Source organism: Ambystoma mexicanum, chromosome 5q (genome assembly GCF_040938575.1).
Source record: "Ambystoma mexicanum isolate Mex_15411 chromosome 5q, UKY_AmexF1_1, whole genome shotgun sequence".
NCBI classification, from domain to species: Eukaryota; Metazoa; Chordata; class Amphibia; order Caudata; family Ambystomatidae; genus Ambystoma; species Ambystoma mexicanum.
In genome coordinates, this window is record NC_090933.1 from 1,055,290,168 (window position 1) to 1,055,304,925 (window position 14,758).

Below are 14,758 nucleotides of genomic sequence, written 5' to 3' on the forward strand. Positions count from 1 at the left end.
ACCACTCATGAGTATTCCTTGTTCTACATATAATGCATTTTGAACCATTCAATACAATTCCACTCCAATCCTTTGGAGTTTTTCTGTTCAATGAAACCTGTTCTATCACAGTTCTTATGTTTTTTTTTCCACTTTGTCTTCCAACATCCTTATCTTTGCCACTTCTGATTCTTCTTTGCAGACTACAACTTGTTTGATAGAAAGTATTTGCTCTTCATCTTCGTTTTAATTTTGTATTTCTGTATTGGTGGTGAGTCATGATAGACAATCAGCCACTTTGTTTTGGTTCCATGTCATTTCATCGCGGGATGTTTTTTCGCGGGTTTTTTTACCGCGATTTTTTTCTCTCGAAAAAACCCATCGAATTTATCTTTTTTTGGGGGGATTCCCCCCGAACCACCTCCCATTTTCTAAAAAATTAGATGGGTTTTTTTCGAAAAGAAATTTGTGGTAAAAAACCCCGCGAAAAAACATCCAGCGACGAAATGACGTTGTACTTTTGTTTTTTGTGCCTATTGCATAGTCTATATCCAATGTGCATTCCTGTAAATTGGTAACCAATTTGCTTATTCTGAATGGAACTTTGTAAAAACCCTTTGTCAGAGGTTTATGATCTGTGTTGATTTTTAATTTTGCTCCCCACATGTATGGTCTACATTTTTCAACAGCCCACTTTATCGCTAAAAGTTCCTTTTCTATTCTGGAATAGTTATGTACAGCTTCCCTTAATAACCTTGAGGCATATGCAATTGTGAATTCATTTTTGCCTTCCCTTTGTGTTAGGACTGCACCCAGTCCAACATTACTGGAATTGGTTGTAATTATGTTCTTTCTAGATGGATCATAGTTTTTGAGAGGTGGTTCATTTTAAGAATTTCCTTTACTCTCTTACATTCCTCCTCACATTATTCAATCTAAGTGAAAATTACTCCCTTTTTTAAAGGCTTCCTCGTATTGGCTGCCACACTGATATGATATGATATGGCATTTCTAACGCGCCTATACACAAGTGTTTCAAGGCGCGAACTGGTGAAAACCAGAATAAATTTGGCATCATATTCAGCCATTCCTTAGAAAGACAGTCATTCTTCTTTGTTTTGAGGGTGAGGTGTTGTGTTAATGTTGTATGTTAACTCCTTCCGTGGTTTGATACCTTCCTTTGATATTTCATGTCCCAGATATTGTATCTCTTCTTTGAATAGTTTACATTTCTCTTTGCTAGGAGTCATTCCTGTCCTTCCTAATATGTCTAACGCTCTCTTTAATCGCTTCTTATGTTCATCATGACCCTTTACCTGAATAAGAACATCATCTTGAAGACATATTAATCCTTCTTCTCACTGAAACAGGTGATACATAATCCTCTGAAAATACAGCTGTTGCTCACACCAATCCAAATGCCTTCCTTGCCCACCAGTGTTATGAAAGCTGTCGAGTAATTTGAGGCTTAGTGTAGCTTTATCTGGGGAGACGCCAAATTTAGATCTAAGGTGGATCCTTTCTCGCCTCTCCGCATTGTGCTTAACAATTCTGTATTGTTTGGCAATGGGTGTCTGGCAGGTATGATACATTTGTTGAGTGCTCACAACTCTATTCATAACCATAGTTTCCCATTTTATTTTCGTAACACAAATAAAGGTGAAAAGCATCCCACTTATTCCACCCTTTCTATACTGTTGTTCTTCCATTGTAATGATTTCCTTTTTTACATCTTCTCTCACAGCCACATGTATATTCCTAACTGATCAACTGAGTTCATCCTGGTTTAATCCTTATGTTTTGTTCACAGCCTTTTAAACAACCAAACTCTTCTCTGAATACATCGTGTTTTATTCTCTCACTGGTTGAGACAGAGTCTCATGTTGTACTTCCACATTCTATCTATCCTTCACACACAAAAAAGAACTCTTCTAGTTTTATTTTTAGTTTGTTTTGGTGTGACCAGATCAGAAGTGGACCAGTTCCTTTTTGAGAAACATATACTTTTCCCTCTGCAAAACAGTCCTTGGATTTTATAGTGGCCCAAAACCATTCAATCAGTTCAATTTGTTTACCTCCGTATGACAACCGACGTATGTCGATCCTATTTAGTGTCATTCCATTCTTGCATGTTTCATTTGCTATTTGCTGTTTTCTATTATTAGCGTATATTTTGCATCTGAATCTATCACCATGTCTATTCCTTTATTATTTACTTCAATGGATACCATGGGTTGTTCTGTCCGCACCCTCATCACTCACCAACAATATATTTCCTTTCTCTTCATTTTCCACCAGAAAAGTTGATTAATTTAATGGCTCGCACAACTCTTCCACAGAGCCTCTGCAGTCAGTTGTAGTGTACTAAAACTTTCAAAAGTGCGCACTTCGATTGCGTTTCCTTCATTTTGCCTTTGAGGCCAGACATATATCACTAGTAGATAAGTGGAATGACCTGCCACATCTATAGCACTGTTTCCTCGCTTCTCTTTCTGACCTCTCCATCCTGTAGGTCCTCTTTCTAAACATTTGTTTCTTCTGATTCACACTTCTTCGCTGAACCATGAGAATATAACAGGAAGCCTTGGAACCTATTTTCCTATGCACTGATGTAGTCTTCCATTCTAGTTCTTTAATGCAGTGGTTGGTGTCCTGCACTTCCTTTGCTGCTTTTCACACTTCTTCAAGTGAAATTGATCTCTGAGCCACTCCTCCATGGAGCATTCAAAGTCACATGACGTATCTAGACCTCTTAATGCTGTTATGTAATGTTCAACACTTTCACCATTTTATTGGACCATTTTTCCAAAATGATAGCGTTTTCGAAGTATTTGTCCAAAACCTTTACACATTTCTAATATTCATTTAGGCTTTCAGTCTCACTGTTACTTAGGAGTGGTAGGTTCTCCAACTGTTCTTGACCATAGTTCCCTAAGCAGGAGTGATTGTTTCCTCTCTGCCGTGTAGTGAGTACCTAACAGTGATTGCACATAGTGTTGGAATTTTCTCTTCCGTTTCTTCCATGGTACTATTGGGTCACCTTGTAAAGGAAGGAAGACATTTGGGGTTGGTACACTCTGCACTGTTTGCTTGCTTCCTGTCTCTTGTGGTTTAAGTGTTTCTTCAAGCCTTTTCTCATTCTCTACCTTTTTCTTTGTAGGATTTGCTTCAACTCAGATAGTGCTCCATTTCTAGGCCATTAGGCAACAAGTGGCATCCTCCATTACGCTAAGTGTGTTCTTTTCTTAGATGTAGCGGGTCTTCCACACTCAGTGTTAATTTGTTTATCCGTTGCTTGGCAATGCTTTTGTGTTTCCCTTCCACACTCCATGTTGCTTTGCTAATTTGTAGCTTAGCAACACAGTTACCCACGCCAACCTTTTTCTTCTTTTTTTGCACTTATTCAGACTTACCAAGTCTGCTGGCATAAACACAGCACTTGCCACTTGCTGGCTGCACTACCACTGTTTATTGCCTCTATTATCTATTTATTTTTATTTATTATTATTTATCTGTTCTCCTCTGCTCTGCACTTTCCACTCTCCCCCTTCCATGCACTTTTTCCCCTTTCCCTTTCCCATGCACTTGCGTGTTCTCAATGTCACTGGGCCTAGTAAGATCGTTGTTGTGTTCTCCCCTGTTTCCCCCTCCATTGCCTTGTCGCGCTCTGAAACACTTGTGTACGAGCGCGATACAAATAAATGACCATATCATATCAGTTGCGCCTCACTCAGTGGTCACATGAGTATGCAGCATCCATACATCTCGCCCCGTTGCACCTCACAAGCAGATCAACAGTCATCAATCAGGCCCCAAATACCACTCATTCAGCCTGGAGGCGTGTGATCCTAGCTCTGCTCTTTGCAGCGTCTTCTGTGTTGCTTTGGCGACTCCACACTCCAGAGGTTCAGCAGTCACACTGCCGGTGGGGCGTGCCACCGCTCATTGGCCCGCCCCTCACCAGTGTAGTGATACACCAAAACTCTCTCCTATGTTTGGTAAGTAGTCTTTATTCTTAAGTAACATGGATGCAGCCCCACCGCCTTCTTCCTCTTGCTTTTCTTCTAATTGCTCTATCTCTGGTTGTGCAACCTCCCTTCTAGAATCTCTAGCCAGAGAAGCTGTCATGCACGAGAATGCTACAAACAATAATGAGGTTGATAGGTTAAAAGGGGAGGATTCCCAGCCTGACAACAGGGAATGATTCTAGCATCTGAATCTTTTAAAGCTACAAATACTTTAGAACTACTGTTACATGTAAGTTAAACAACCTTATTTGACACTAGCTGTCCCCGGCCACGCTTTGCTGTGGCTCAGTCTGGTTAAATGGAAAAGAAAGAAAAAAGAAAGTGCACATTTCTAATATGTTTAATTTCACAATGGCTCTGGTGGTTCTCCAAGTTGAGGCAGTTTAATTTTCCTGGCGGCGCAACACATTCCTTTCGTTTCTCTATTAAATTTCAGTGCCTTGCAATAAGGACACACTTCAGTCCTGGAGCCGATGAGAACATGCTCAACTATAATCATCAGCTGGGTTGTACCGGAATGCAAGGCGATTGTAATCGTGTGATTGCTGAGCACAGAGTTGTGTGTGATGCTGATCTGCTGTTTCTCGTTGACGTCTTTCAGCCACTCTTGGCCTGTTGAGAACGAAGCAGATCTGAAGCTGCAGAACACGATCGCCGTGCTCGCAACCGTGCATCCTGAAGTCTGGCTGCACGCCGCTCTGCTGCTTCCTCGGCACCTATTTAAGCCATTCTAAATCGGAAACATTGAAATGGAATCGTAAAATATTTAGTATAGTGTGTGTTGCTTTTACGTCCAACAGATGGTGCTGTTTTTCAGAAAAGGCATGTTTTTACCTGTCACAAGTGTGACATCTATGTAGTATAGTAGGTATATAGAAACACTCGCCTATTCTAATGCAACGTTGTGTCAACATTTCAACGCAATCGGTGAAGAACCTTCAGAGATTTAAGATTTTGAACAAACGAACATTTACATTTTTATTTATATAGATTGCCCGCCCTAAATGAACATTTACATGTTTATTTATATAGATTGCCCGCCCTAAGCCTGGCATTACAACCACAAGAGACCTCCACCTTTATAAATAAGACAGGTGACAAAGGGGGGAGTATTTAGAAAATGCGGATGGATCGCTGTTGCAAGAATGCGTGGCAGGGTCTAAGTCCTCCACTCTCCGACTTTGATTTCAATGTGTTATGAATGTTGCCAGGATCTTGTTGCCTTACCTAAACCCTGCATTTTATCTTTGCCAAATTTAAGTATTTTATTTTTGAAATTTAAATTACTGTTCACAGAGAATCTCTGCCTCTCAAAAATGTTTTCATAGATGTTACATGGTGACATTTGTATTGTAATGTTAGTTTAATGGGCAACATGCTCGTTGATTGGCGTCACAAAATTACTATTTGTGGGTAAAAGATAAGCACTTTGGGGCTGATCGAGAAGATACAAATGTGCTTCCAGAATTCACATAAATAGTGCAGATCACTCAAATGTTACGAAATAAATATTTGTGTACAGATTATAGATCCACACAGGGTCAATTCATGAAGGGTCTGTGAACTGGGAGTCATTTCCACTACCTTGGAGATTTTTTTCCTGACCCCTAAAATACTTTTCCCAAATATTCTAGGAGGGGTATAATTTTATATCATAAACTCCCATCGTAGAATATTTAGGGAAAGTGTTTTATTTTAACCAGGGTGTCGTTTTCAGGAAATCTCGCCCCCTGCCCCCCATTCCCAGGCGACTTTATCACTGGACACTGGGAAAATGATATACCTTAAGAGGACGTTTCAACAATTTTAAGACAATTTGACTTTTCTGAATCACGAACTTCGATTTTAGCCAAATTGTGCTACGACAAAAAATACATGATTTCAATGCTGTGAAATATCTTAGTTGAATTGACCCCTTCTTGCTTTCTTTCCCCCTTGCAGGTCTGCCAGTTTGTACTCTCAGTCAACGGACTCAACGTCTTGCACGTTGACTACAGGACCGTGAGCAACCTCATCCTGACCGGCCCGCGAACCATCGTCATGGAAGTGATGGAGGAGCTGGACTTCTAGAGAGAAACACAGAACTTATCACCGGCATTGCTTATGAAATGGGTTCCGCCATGCTCCATGGCAACCATCATAAGTAAAGAGAGTGGCCGGCACACAGAAAAGCCGCCACAACCTAAAATATGAACAGGGAAAGAAGTGTACTCCAATCCAGTCCTGACTGTCACATTTGCCAACGGCATGTACCAAGTGTATATGCTATGATAAAACTTGAAAACGCATAGTACTTACAGTGCCACCGGTACACAGATCTTTGAAAAATACGGCACGATTCGTATACATAAGCTGTGACACAATCATAGATGTAGGAAAAATGGTAATATATTGTCAAATACTATTTTGAGTTTATGTGAAAACTATGATTCCTTCCCATCAGAGACCACCATCTGTCTTGTCTCCAAAAGGCTAACAGTGGTTCACATGACGGAAACATCCTGTTCTTTGAGAGCTCAGAGCTAGCAGCTGTGTGTTTTTAAGCACTATTAATTTCCAATGTGAAGCATCTTTCGTTTGAGGGCTTGAAGCGCATGCGTGTATGCACCAAAAAGCAACCTTTGCTAGGAAGTGACCCCTCGATGCCTAGTTGACAGTCTACTGAGGCCTGAAGAGCTCTCGCCTCCCCTGCTCTCCTGATCTCCTTGCACCTTGGCACGCCCATCTTTGATAGCAGTGCTCTGCGGTCCAGGCTGTTTTGGGGGCTGCGTGGCACTACAGAAACAATTAGTGGCATACAGGTTTGGCAGAAGAGTCAGTATAAGCTGCTAACAACTCAACGTTGTCAGTGATAGTATTAAGATGAAGGAAGTTGTTTTAAACTTAAAATTAAAGTTGCAACTCTTTTTACAAAACGTTTTGATGCCAAATAGTGTGCCTTTCATATTATATATATATATATATATATATATATATATATATATATATATAAAATATACGCATAGACTATGTATATATATATAAAATATACTTGTATATATATATATATATATATATGCACGTATATATGAGTATGTATATGTATATATATATATATTCATGCTTCTTGTGTTTTCTTTACCTCCCTCCTTCTCTAATGAATGTTGCTCCTGGACATTCACCAAAAAATGCGTAATTCGTGCATCACATTGATTACAAAATGCATTTAAAGCTAATTGTACATTTCTAAATGTTTGTGACATGGGATCATATTGGGGCTCATTTTCCAATTCTGTGGAGCGTAAACAAAGTTGTGCAAGACAGGCCTCAAATGTGCTACACTTGTCTCACCACGTTTGTTCACGCTCCAGGGTATTTCCGTGCTTTTTTAAGGCAGAGGGGCGGTGCGTAACAGAAGCTAGATTCCCACATTCCTTGTCGCCTGCGCTTCTAAAAACCGCTTGGCTTTACGCCAGCGTAGTATTTTCATGCTGGCGTAAAACCAACTGATTCCTATGGAATCCAGCCGCTTTTTACATTACAGCAGCAAAAAGCATATGGATTCCATGGGAAATTATTGTAAACGCTGCCTGCCAGGTGTAAATGGCTGACATCATTTACTCATTTTGCACTGCAGAATGCAAAAGGGAGGCGTAAAGGTGCTTCAGCCGCCATGTACACCTCAGTGCAAATGGCAAACATTGTCCAGAGGGACCTGTTTGTATGTAAGTGAAATGTCAGCTGTCTCCTCCAGGTAATGTACTCTCTTTTGTAAAATGTGCTCCGTTGAGTGTTTCTAAAAACACATACATGTACCACGTGACTTGGGTCAGTCACTAATTTGAAATATTGTATTACTTTGCCACCTTTCTGCCTCTTGGATTCTCTAAGTTTTGCCCTTCAATGGCCTGTTACTCTGTCACTTCCTGCAAAGTTGTTTAGTGCATGATGTGTTTGTGCTACTAATGTATGAATGTTAAAGACGCCAGCACTTCCCATGGTTCTTTGACATTTCTCTGAAAAAGTGTATCTGCCCATTACTGCACCATAATAGCAGACCGCACTTCGTTATTCGTGAAATAATGCGCAGTATTTTAAGGTAGAAACCCCATTGACACATTTTATGGAATTGCACTTGCCAAATTAGGTTTAATGAAATGAATGAATTTGATTCTGTTATGCGTTTCGAATTATTTTGAAGCTGTAAGGATTCGCAGTGTATACCTGGGAGTTGCAATTAGATTGGGTTGTCTGCAGTGCTAATTGAACGTCACATTTGGCTACACTGAAAGAACTAATGTCACCAAAAAAAGACCATGGAAGGAGGAGCTTATTTTACCCACATGCTCGTAGCTCGTAGGTTGTAGATTGGGTTTGCTGGTTCTCTGGATCACCGGGTGGGCGAGCAGATCAAATCCCTTACATAATAATACCTCGTCACATGTAGTTATCTCCTTCTGAATTCTTCGAGGGACTTACACTGCTCTTGAAGGCTTGTTTTCGCTGCATTTCTTGAATGTTTGTAATCCTTGTAAGAAATAATAGGTTGAAAGCACTGGAAATGTAAGTGTTTCGCAAAGGTAAGATTTTTAAGATGGCTGTCAATTAAGACCAGACATTACAAGTTGGGCGGTGCGGGTAAAATGCCTCAGTATTACTGTATACCGCTTCATTATAGCACCCCCCAACTATAACTTCGACAGAAAGTTGGAGGATTCACATCCAGCTATGAGCTGGAGGCAAATCCACCAGCTTCCCACCAAATTCTGCCAAAAAATGCCCTATTGAGTCCTATGGACTAAAAGAATCATGGGGATTACACCACCACCAGCACTTTTAATTTGGCGGTAATACCGCCACACCAGGTGGTGCTAACGGTAATACAGTTTGGTGGTTTCTCTGCAGATTTACCATCCAGATGCCACCAAGCTCGTAATGAGGTCCAATTGGGGGTCATTACAAGTTTGACGGTGCAGGAAAAAAGTGGTGGTAATTCTGTGACCGCCACTTTTCCCGCACTTTTGCCGGTGGGGGTTACCTGATTTCCCTCCAGCCAAGAGCTGGAGGGAAATCAGGCTCCCACTCACAAAAAACAGCAGGTATTACCGGCACCATTATCACCGGTGCCAGCAATACTGGCAATCCCCTCCATGGAGTCCACTTGGACTCCATGGAAGCGGAATTTACCGATATTCCTGCAACCTGTAATATCCCAGAAATTCCAGGATGTCAGGCGGCAGGAACGGTAATAAAAGAAGTATCTTGTAACTGTCATGGCAATACATAATTGTTTACATGAATCTGGTCATTTCCTAGACATATGCTGGAAAGAACCTCTCCAATTAAAACTTTCTGTAATGCTTGTGCTTAACAGTTTGGTTATAAGTTAAATGCACAGAATACATGTGTAAAGGCCATATCCATGGATATAGTTGGGCGTGGGTGGATTCTCCTAAAACTGTCCCAGAGCTGGGGCTCCCTCAGTCCACCATGAGTAGGCACCCGGTGGGATTTTAATGTCAAGAGCCGGAGAGTGTGCATGGGGGGCTTGTGGTAAGCACAGCGAGAATAACTTATGCAGGGAAGCTGTCTGCCTGCTAATGCACAGCAAGCACCTGACTCCAAAAGGCTAACTCTCTCCAAATGAGTATTTATGACTCGTAGTTTGCTGTCACTTTACTGGTACTGTGCTGTCATAAATGAAATAAGCAGGAAGGTGCAGTGGAAAAAATGACCACTCACTATTCTGGTGTATTGATGAACACTTTATCAGTAAAGCGGTAGCAGACACATAACCAATGGCAACACAAGTGTGTGGTGCGAGTAAACCCTACTCCCTCCAGTGTCCCGGTCTCTTATACCCATATGAATACATGAGTTTGAATGGCAGGGGGGTGGTCCCAACCTGGCAAGGTCACACCTTGCAACATTATTGCTGACAGAGAACAAAAACCCTCATATGTGAATATACTTCCTAAAGCTTTGTACCAGCTGTGAGGCAGGCGAGAGTTCTTGTAATAGGATGACTTCCATCAGCGAAAGCCTTTCAGGAGGGAAGCAAGAGCATAGAACATGCTTGCCTGTGCCAAACAGGATATACGTCAGAAGCGAGAACGGGTAAATGCAAGCATTCTTTTGAGATAGGCAAAGCGCTTTTCTAACTGTGATATGTGCAGTATAGTCTACCACCTCGCCTCATGCAAGCTAGAGACCGTGGTTTAAACATGATGAGTGGCAAACAGACTATAGTGGTGCAAAGTGACATCATGTCAGGGGGGTACATAAATGAGTATGCCTTGTTACTTTCTTTTCCACAATCCCCTCCTATGAGACCTTCACTCCAGTCTCATTACACACATCTCTAATAGAGCACACCTCACATCCAGGCATATCATAGCAAATTGTGTCCTCGGTAACCTGACAATACATTACTTGGACAGTTTGGGATAAATCTAAATGAGAACTGATTTCACTTTGACAGAGGCATTTACAGACTACTGACAGACAGGACAACACTAGGATTATGACCAGAGCTATGAGCAGGATCTGACCAATTGACACGCCTAACAGCCCTAGTAACTCTATAATCCAGGACCCAAACAACCGTGAGGTCTCATTGCTACTGTGTAGAGATTTAAGGTATGTCAAATGTGAGTGATGATTTCAGTGATATTGCTTGCGTAATTTGGTATAAAAGTGCAGCACTCACTTTTTACGACTACACAGATCCCCACCTGTGAGGCTAAAATGATCTCCGGAGCCATACGGGTGTGGAGTACCATGTTTATTTTGACCCCAAGGGCTGGTATCAGATATTCCCCCCTTTGACGAAGAATTCACAGTCAGTGCTCCTCTTGGAGCGATTTGGAACAGGATGCCTAGGGGTGTGTCACACTGCAGGTAGGATATATCCCATGTAACAGCTCCTTCCACTTTTGATTGGTAACCATGGATAAGCTTTATCTCCACAGTTGAAATACATTCTGGAATAAGGGGCATACCCGGATTTGGAGAATGGAAATCTGTGGTCAAAGGCAAAAGTGACGTCATTAATCATTACACTGGAGTTGATGGGCATGTAATATTGACATTTGCTAGTTCCCATGTATAGGGACCCTTGGTTGGTATGGCATAGTACACTAGTCGCTGCGGGGGACATGTAACATGCGGCTAGTAAGACCTGAACCTGGTCTGGTGTGGGGAAATTTGGGGACCCCTGGGTTGAAACTCATGTGCAAATGAGCATTCCAACAGGATCCGGGGCCTACATACTGGGTCACCAACTTGACATCCAGACAGATGTCTCCCTACCACTGGAACGGAATGGGTGTGATGGGAAAAAAGGACTACAGATCGTGGGGCAGGTGGGCACACACCAAGCAATCCGTCATGTTGAAAATTCAGGCATACTGCCAAGAGAGGTGCAAATAGGTGTTCTCACTGTGAGCCCAGGGGTGTGCAGTGGGGCCCTCATTCCATGGCATGTGGTGAGGAAAGAGTCAGACACGATTACACAGGAGAAAATCATGAGACTCACTTTCACTACAATATCAGAAGTATAACCAGACATGGTGCCTTCTTTGACTCTCTCCTTGGGCTTTGTCGGTTCTGATGTCCTTTATGATGATAGTTCATGGTATATGGACAACTTTCACCTCAGTTGGTCAAAACTGATAGTATGCAGGGTGCAGGTAGAAAAGCTTGAATATGGGCTGCCTTTTACTCAGGGTATTGGAATTCGTAGAGCGGCCACTGAGTGCGGATGAACGATACAGTGTTCCAAAGTCCAACAGTTCCAAAATGCAAAGGTTTCACAGTTCCAGGCTCCTACTATCGGTATATGCACTACAACAACTGCAAGTACCAGAGCAAGATGAATTTGAGGATCATGGTTACAGAAAGGAAAACCAACAAGTGATAGCAGCAGGGGCAAAAACTCATAGATGGCGGGGACATATCAGCAGTGGCAGCTACTCTTGGTTTGAGAACTGCCTCGGTTGGTGGATTAATCATTGCTGGTAAGCTAGATCCAGTGGTGAGTAACTTTACCAGTCACCACTGTGTTCAAAACTCTGGTACCTCTGGTATTCTTCCTCAGGACACAGAGCCAACCGTTCGCTGGTCACGTTGTGAGATTCAGGGGAGTCAGACTCTGTAGATGGCGAGCCAGCAGGGGAACTTGGATCGGGGCAGTTCCCTCCGGTGCTGTGACCACCTGCTGAAGGAGCTTTAGCAATAGCTCTCCCAGGGCCCTCACAGTGGTGAAAAGATACAGCAGTTGTGGATTTCACTCTCTGGTACAGTTCGCTCTGCTATAGAAATGCCGGGTGACTCTGCACTGGCACTGGCTGGAGGCATCACAGAAGGTTCTGCTGGTGGTTCTGTTAGACCTGGTGCTAGCCCAAGGAAGACCAGTGGGGTCGGTGGTAATACATCTGCTGGGGCAGGGACCTTACAACAGTGCAATGTGTGGATCCAAGCCGGGATCCCGTCACACTTAACAGCAGAGTTTGTAGCGATAAACACCTGGAACGGCCACCTTGGCTGAAGCGTTGTACTCTGCTGACGGATCTTCAACAGGACCCAGTGTACTGGCTGTAGAAGGTGGCACAGTCCCGCGGCTGGTTCAGGCAGGACCTTGTAGACCTGTGCATGGAGAGATTGAACAGTTTTAATCAACGTGCAACAGTATTAAATCAATGTGTCATCCTCTAGCGCTAAACTCTGGACTCAGGGAATTGTAGTTGGGCCAGTTCCCATTCTCATTGGGCGTCCCATGAGAATTTCAAGAGCAGAACATCTATGCTTACACTGTGGTTTATTTCTAATGGCTAGGAAAACTAGAGGTAGGGCATGGGGCCATTTCATCCCTGTTTCTATGCACACTTTAGACAGTCTCCAATTGAGGTCACCATTGCAGCATTCTACGTGTGCGCTTGAACATGGGTGGTAAGCACAATGGAACTGTTGTACCATTCCTAGTGCTTTAAGGACCTCCCTAATAATCTGACCAGTAAAATGGGTACCTCTGTTGCTGTCTATAGTGAGGGCAGCCCGAACTGAGGTATAAACTCGGTGAGGAGGTTCTTGGATATTGTGACTGCATGGGCCTTCCTATATGAGTAGGCCTCTACCCACCGTAAAACATGTCCACCAGAACCAGACAGTAGAGATAAGTCATGAATGCAGGGAGCTGTAGGAAGTCTATCTGCATGTGTAAAAATTGACTCTCCGGTACGGGACGTGCATTTACCTTCGTAATCCCTGCTCTCCCAATATTACATGACAAACAGGTAACACAGTTTTCACAGTAATTATGGGGCATAGAGGCTAGACCTGGGGCTATCCAGTCTCTCTGGAGTAATATGATCATGGCACTTTTACCTGAATGGGCCACGCCATGAGCTTTGTGGACCAAATAAGGGAGTAGCACCTTGGGTGCCACCTAGTGGCCATCTGGGGAACACCACAGAGAGTCTACTCCCAGGCTATACCTACGCTGCGCCCAGGTCACCTTCTCAGTCTCCGGAGCTTGAGCTTGGAGAATCGCCAGACTTGAAAAGGACAGAATGGGTGACCATGCAACTGGAACACAAACAAGACATTTATCAGGATGCAGAGGCCTTTTCAGGGCCGCTGAGCGAGTTGCACCATCAGCTACAGCATTTACTAGGGCAGTAAAGGACTGTGAGTGGTTGTGCCCTGTACATTTAACTATGTCTATGGCTGCATGGACCAACAATGCGTTCAATAGGGCTGCAACATATTTCCCATTTTGGATTGGGGTGCCAGTGGAGGTTAAGTCCATGCTTCTTCCAGGGGATGCCGAAGTCGTGGACCACCACTTGGGCATACCTGGAGTCTGTGTTGATTGTAACTGATCTACTCTGAGCCAAAGTACAAGCATGTGTGAGGGCCATGAGCTCTGTGATTGGCTGTTGGCAATGTGTATGGTTCTAGAACCGAGTTAGGGGTACACACAGCATTTCCCAACACCAGCTCTCGAGTCTAAGGGACACAGATGCAAGAACCATCTGTGAAAAGAACAACATCTGGGTTCAACAGGGTTACCTCAACCAAATCAATGCAAGGGGACAACAGCTTTTCCACAACCACCTGACAGTCATGTGGCTCCCCATCTTCAGGGGTTGGTGATAATGATGCATGGTTAAGGACTGGACAACGAGTTAGGGTCACATTGGCAGTGGAAATAAGCAGTTTCTTATACCTTGTGAGGCAGGAGTTTAACATGTGTTCTGTTTTTCCTTTCAACAATCATGACAATACAGCATGGGGGACAGATATAGCGACAGAATGTCCTTGGCCCTGGGAGTTGTTTTTTTCAATCAACAGGGCAGCATCAGCGAATGCATGCAGGCATTTTGGGAGCCCCACCGCCACTGGGTCCAGATCTATGCTGTGGTATGATACGGGCCAGTGCTTATCACCATGTAAGTAGGTCAACACACCTTGGGCAAACCCACTGCACTCATTGCAAAATAAGACAAAGAGCTTGATTTATTCTGGCAAACCTAAAGCCGGGGCCATTGCGAGCACCTGCTTAATGGTGACAAAGAGATCTGCTTTCTGGGACCATGGCAAGGGATTGGGGGTTGAATCATGTGTGAAATTCTGAAGGGGCTTAATGATGGTTACAAATCCAGGGACCCATTGCCTACAGTAACTAACCATCCCGATGTACCCTCTCATCCGCTTCCTAGTCTGGGGTTTAAAGACTTTCTGGATCCTGGCGTTTCGATCATGGGACAGGT

The 14,758-nt window shown here is 43.2% G+C and overlaps 1 protein-coding gene across 3 annotated transcripts in view; it reads left to right on the forward strand.

The window, feature by feature from the left end:
- The window catches only part of DEPTOR (DEP domain containing MTOR interacting protein), a 943,485-nt gene extending 935,328 nt beyond the window's left edge, over window positions 1-8,157 (forward strand). For all 3 annotated transcript variants that reach the window (XM_069621557.1, XM_069621555.1, XM_069621556.1), the window contains one exon: window positions 5,949-8,157. In XM_069621557.1, coding sequence (XP_069477658.1) covers window positions 5,949-6,077 — 129 coding nt within the window. In that variant the 3' untranslated portion in view covers window positions 6,078-8,157. The remainder of the gene's footprint in view (window positions 1-5,948) is intronic.
- Window positions 8,158-14,758: the final 6,601 nt, after the last annotated feature.